The sequence below is a fragment of the Cheilinus undulatus genome, linkage group 11, assembly GCF_018320785.1.
Source record: "Cheilinus undulatus linkage group 11, ASM1832078v1, whole genome shotgun sequence".
Classification (NCBI taxonomy): domain Eukaryota; kingdom Metazoa; phylum Chordata; class Actinopteri; order Labriformes; family Labridae; genus Cheilinus; species Cheilinus undulatus.
The window spans coordinates 17,381,292-17,387,303 of NC_054875.1; the positions used below are offsets into that span (position 1 = coordinate 17,381,292).

At 35.4% G+C, this 6,012-nt stretch overlaps 1 protein-coding gene across 3 annotated transcripts in view; it reads left to right on the plus strand.

The window, feature by feature from the left end:
* The window catches only part of mbd6 (methyl-CpG binding domain protein 6), a 46,485-nt gene extending 41,751 nt beyond the window's left edge, over positions 1–4,734 (plus strand). For all 3 annotated transcript variants that reach the window (XM_041798860.1, XM_041798861.1, XM_041798862.1), the window contains exon 13: positions 1,781–4,734. In XM_041798860.1, the coding sequence (XP_041654794.1) occupies positions 1,781–1,852 (72 nt within the window). In that variant the 3' untranslated portion in view covers positions 1,853–4,734. The remainder of the gene's footprint in view (positions 1–1,780) is intronic.
* Positions 4,735–6,012: the final 1,278 nt, after the last annotated feature.

A 6,012-nucleotide genomic window follows, 5' to 3' on the forward strand; every position in this document is an offset into this window, starting at 1 on the left:
TTAGATCACCTTGCAGCCTTAAATGCATAGGAAAGGGTTGAATCAAACTCCAAAAAACATGCAATGTAAAACCTTAATTGTTTTTCTTATAGGGCTGGCTTTACAAAATATGACTTTTAACTTTAAACAAATCTACATAATGATGTTATTTCATCACACTGAATTCTCTGTAAAGCAAATGTGATTTTCTTCACAGGGATTTGTTTCTTTTTCAGACTCAGACCCCTAAAGAAAGAGAGTAAAACTGCTTTACTTGCATATATTGTTATGTTATGGATAGGTGAACACATTTTTTCAAGGCCAAAATGGAAGCTGGTATTGCACAGGGTACTCTGACAAAAAAGCCTGTCGGATTTTTGCATGGGGTTTTGGACTACTGCTAAAAATAAGCTCCCTGTCAGCAAATGTTAATGACACATATGTTCAAAAAAATAATTTTAACAAATCAATACTACCTCTGTTTTTTTTAGTGTAATGCAGTTGGTGTAAAAATGTTATTCTATAAAGGAACTGCAATCAATGATTGATTGATGAACTGACTTCAACATCACCACCACAAAACTTCCAATTTTGTGTCATTTTTATCTCCACTATAAAAGACATTCTTCTTAGTGTAGCTTAATCAAGTTATCGGTCATAGCTGTGTCATTTGTAAGTTTAATATCGTTTCTCTAGTGGGCAAGGTTCAGAGTGGTGATTTTTTAATATCCTTGACAAACTCTGTTGTTCTAGTTAGCCATTTGTTGGCAACTACATTTTGTAAGATGTGAAAAAGCTGAAAGATTTCAAAGTAGGGCACTTACATATGTACTCTATGCCACAGAAAAAAACCTGAACATCTTTTAGGCTTGTGTTTACCAAAGAGCTTACACATTGTGCCACACAATTAACTGTCCGTGCAAAACACAGCACGCCTCAAATTATTTGGGGAATTGTTTCAGCCCTAAATTCCTCTGTCATCTTGCTGGCTCAACAAGCTAGCAATGCACGCGTATTGGCACAGCATGTTTACCTTCCGCTGGCACAGCGCAATGTGCTAATTTGCATCCAGGAACTAATGAAGGACAAAAAGTCCTTGCAAATGTCAGTGCAGATGCTTGGAGGGGCGTCTTTTTTTCTCTCTCTTTTTGAGGCCACAGAAGAGAAAAGAAATTGGGGATTTTCCTTTCAGTAATGGATTACTTTTAGTAACTAACAAAGGATTACTTGAATTGTAAATCTAATGCATTTTGTTACTCATTACAACAAAAAAGTAATCTAAATACTCTAATGAATGACTTGTAACGTGTTACCCCAAAACTGGAAATAACACTGTTTACATTGCAGATGTAAACACTGCACGGAAAAGGAAATCTTGCCTCAAAACTGTTTGATGCTTACCACTTGATTACAGGAAATTCTGAAAAAAACACAAGATACTTGTGCCCTACAAAGAGGATCAGCACTCAGTGAAGAAATCCCTAATTCATTCATGGCCATTCTTAGAGGAATATAGTTTTTTTTTCAGATCATGATAGATAATGGTTGCTGAAGGGTTTCAAGATCACTAACTTTAATAGGCAGAGCTCTGTAGGGCATAAAATCTGAATCCGTGCAAGCTTTAAGGGGCAGTTTTCTGCTCATCTCATGAAAGGCTTGTAAGAAGAGTATTTTTGTCCCAGTGTGGGTCATTTATTTTAAACAACTCATTTTCACTGTACAAGTGAAGTTATTCCTCCATTTGGGGACTGGCAAGTGAGTAGGCTGATATACATGTTATTTCTTGTCTTTCTTGTTCCAGTCAGCACTGCTGAAGCCTGAGAGTTCAGTCCGTGGCAGGAGGCGTCGAGGCGCCAGGTCTCAAAGGCAGTGATTGGTGGAGAGAGCTGTAAGTCGTAGCCATACATCAATCAAAGGCGGCCAGGCATCTCTCTTTCCACCTCTCAATGCTCCATCATCATCACCACTGTTTAGACCTTTCTTTATGTAATTCAACTGCACTATTATACTGTTGTCATGTCAACCATTGTTATGGCAACCACTATTAATAAACACATAGGAGAGGGATCTAGTCTGACAAATTAATTTATAAATGTTTAAAAAAGATTTTTTTTTTCAATATGTTTCACTTAGGTCTTCTCTTAGGTGTAGTTCAAAAATAATGGTTGCTTGACATTGTGATCAGAGATCTGTTAATTATGGTTGGTGTTAAAATAATATCAATGAGAAAACTTACAAAAAAATCAAGTACTGGGCCTCATTCACCAATGTCTTCTTAAGATTTTATTAATTTGTTCTTAAAGAAGTTCCTAAAACTGAACTGAACTGTTTGCACCTGTGTGTTTAAATTCATGGATATCATGTTCTCTAAAGCTGAAAGTTTGTGCATGATTTTCCTAATAAGCATTTGTGCTGGACCTTAAGCATAAGAAATACTTAGATTTATCTAAAGTGGATGTCATACTGCTTGAAATGAAACTGAAAAAGGCCCCTTGGATCGTATATGTAAATACATGCTTCAAACAGATAAATTGGATTTAATCACTTGTTTAGACAGCACTAACCTTAGAAGCAACATGCATCATGCTGTAATAAGAAAAGATGTATTCCAGATGAAGTGAAAATATTGCTTTCAAAATGAAAACTGTGATTTATCTAAGCCTACATTTACTTAACAATTGTACGCTCTTAAATGATAAAGCATTATTTAAATACATTGCTCATGCAGGTGACTCATGTGAAGGTAGGTAGTTAAATAATTTTTAAGTGTTTAATGAAAAAAGAATCTCACCAGAGTGCTTAGTTTATTTAAATAATTTAACATGTTGCTGTAAACATCAATCATTTCATATTCAAATAAAAATTGAACATATTTTGATAATGTATTTATAAATGTTACTTAATATAAAGTGCTACACTGATCTAAAAAAATCAAAATACAATTTAAAAATAACACATCATTTTATGTTCTTATAGCTAGCATATTTGAGTTCTGAAAAGGGTAACATTTATAAATTTATCCTGTCATATCAGGTCTCAAATGTACAAAAGAGTGCTCTCAAGTGTTTTTACAAAAATGTTCTTAGTCTAGAAGAAATCACATAAGAAGACTTTGGTGAATGTAAGCATCTTCTAAAATCCTGAGAAAATGGGTTTTTAAGAACAAATTTCTTCTTATGAATGGTTGGTAAATGAGGCCCATTCATGTACTGTTTCCTTCTCATCAGTGTGTTTCTGTGAGTCAAGATAAAGCCCATCTACTTGAAATATGTTCTCTATTGAAAGTGTGTTTGTACCTGTGTGGATGTATGTATGTCTTTCTATATGTCTGAGTGTGTGTTGGACATCAGTGCTATTACTGAGCCCCTTAATGCCTGACAGTTTGTTGAACTTATTTTCATTAAATTATGCCTGCTATCTTTCATAGAAAGATAAAGGGCATTGGATAAAGAGAAAGATGAAGAGCTCTTTACAGGGAAACATTGTGGTTAAAATTGGGTGGAAAACAAGAGCAGTCTTAAGGGGTTTTTTTCTCTCTCTCTCTTAACCAGTTTAGTAAAAAACTTTTTTAATGGTGCATTCCAAGAAAATAGTGTGGATCATTCTATCATGTAAATTATGCTGCGTTCATTTACCTCAGGTGTTGAAGCTAGGAGTGACATCACACTCAAGCTGAATGCATTCCAGTTACTACAACTTGGTAACTTGTGGAACTGAAGTTGCTCCAAGTTACCGAGTTGGAATTCTGAGTTCAGGGCGCATTTGTTATGGCATATCCGGCATCTCAGAATGTCCAAGATTAACTGGAATGCTCCATTAGAACACCAGGAAACAACTTTTAATCATGATTCAGAATCTCTCTTAAGGTTGTACAAAGAAAATTAAAAAAAAATAAATAAATTCTTTGTGCAACTCTTTGAGTCAGGTCAAAACACATCAGTGTACAACAGATCCGGAAACTTAAGGTTTTGTGACAATGTGAAATCACTTGACTATATAGTTAAAAGTTCATGAAATATCCTTGACAAATTGCAACCACCTCTTAACCTCTTAATTCTTTTTGGGCATAAATTGTTACTTTTTTTTTTTTGGGGTGGGGGGGGGCTCTTGTAAAATGTTTAACATAAAGGATAACATTAAGCTGTTCAGAATCTGTTGAACTATTGAAACCTGCCCACTCCCACACTATCACCCACTTCCCCTGGCAGAAGACAAGTGTCTGGATTGAAGTATAGAGTTTTACTTTGTAACATTTTCAGATATCCCGAGTTTGTACAAAGTAATGCACCGAATTCCCTTTGGTTACTGAAGATAATGGCATCACTTCAAAACATCACTTCAGAAAGCAATGTTTTATGTGGATTTGTTGAGTCCCTGTGTTATTGTGGATTTACAGAAATATTCTCCCTGTTTTTCCTCATTTCACTGTTTGAGCTCTCCACATGCTGCCCTGCCCCAAGAATACTGGCATCTCTGGCTGTATTTAAAAACGAATAAAGTGAAAATGAAAGCGGAATATGCAATTTCTACACTAGGAGATTTGTATATATGTACAGTTAATGTGTTTTATTTTGATTTATATTGTTAGAGAAAGAGACAAGAAAACAATGAATTGTGAATTTTTCTGGGATTTGTAATTAAGTATTTTTCTCATTCTACCCCCTGCTTTCAATACTTATGTTAAAGAAGATGATTAAATTGTGGACTGTAGCTTTCTTTTTATATGGGAGGTTTTTTTTTTTATTTAATATTAAACTATTTACAGAAAGTGAACCTCTGTGCTGGTTTCTGTTCTAAAAATGGTCTAAGGATCATAATCACAAATTGTAAGAAGATTACAATTGTTTGGCATTCATTTGGAGTTTTATTTTTCTGCAAACTCCAAGTGGTCTTTCATGTGTTTTTCACTGAGGAAAGGCTTACAGCTATTCTGCCATAAGTCCATATCGATGGAGGGCTGCAGTGATAGTTGTCCTCCTGGAACTTTGTCTCATCTCCACACAGGATCTCTGGAACTCTGTGTGTCCATCGGGTTCTTGGTCACCTCTCTTAATAAGGCCCTTCTTCCTTGATTGCTCATTTTGGCCAGGTGATCAACTCTTGGAAGAGGATGTGCCAGACTTCTTCGATTGAGAATTAAGGAGGCCAGTACAGGGTATCTGCGGGGTCTTGAAAAGTATTAAAAGGTGATAAATCAATTTTGGGAAAATTAAGACCCTTAAAAAGTATTAAAAAGGCTTATCACGACTTTATAAAGTCTTAAATTTTGAAAGTATTTTTTTCTGAATTAGCTGTCCAAGAGTTTAAGTCCCAAAAACATCATAAAAGTGTGTGAATTTATTTATTTTTATTAAAAAACAAAGATGAACAGGTACATAAAAACTAGGCTGTTGTGGGTACGTTCGTAAATTGTCTCTGAGAGCGCCAGAGCGAGCTATATCACTGATGTAAATGGTTACAACTTGAAGTGGTGGTGAGGTATTAAAAAATATTGAGAAGGTCTTGAAAAAGTCTTAAAAAGGTATGAAAATTAACTTCAAGATTCCTGCGTATACCCTGCAGTATGTTCTAAGGAACTTTCAGTGCAACATTTTTTATAGCCTTCCCCAGATCTGTGCCTAGCAATAATCCTGTCTCTATGCTCTGTAGACAGTAATTTTGACCTCATGGCTGGGTTTTTGCTCTTATACATTGTCAACTGTGAGGCCTTCTATAGAGAGATGAGCGCCTTTCTGAATCATGTCCAATCTATTTTTACCAGAGGTGGACTCCAGTCAAGGTGTAGAAACAACTCAGCAAAGATTCACAGAAAAGGGAGGCAGCTGAGCTAAATTTTATATATTGCAAAGGCTCTGAATACTAATGCCAGTGTGATTCGGGTTTTTTTTTTAATTTGATTGGCAATTATTTTAAACTCTGTTTTGTTTTTGTAATGGAAGGGTAGATGATGAGAATACAAAATACAAATACAGGCCTCTTTGGCCTCCTCTTTCGAATCCCTCCTTCCTGTCTGTTCTTACACTGTCTCCTTAT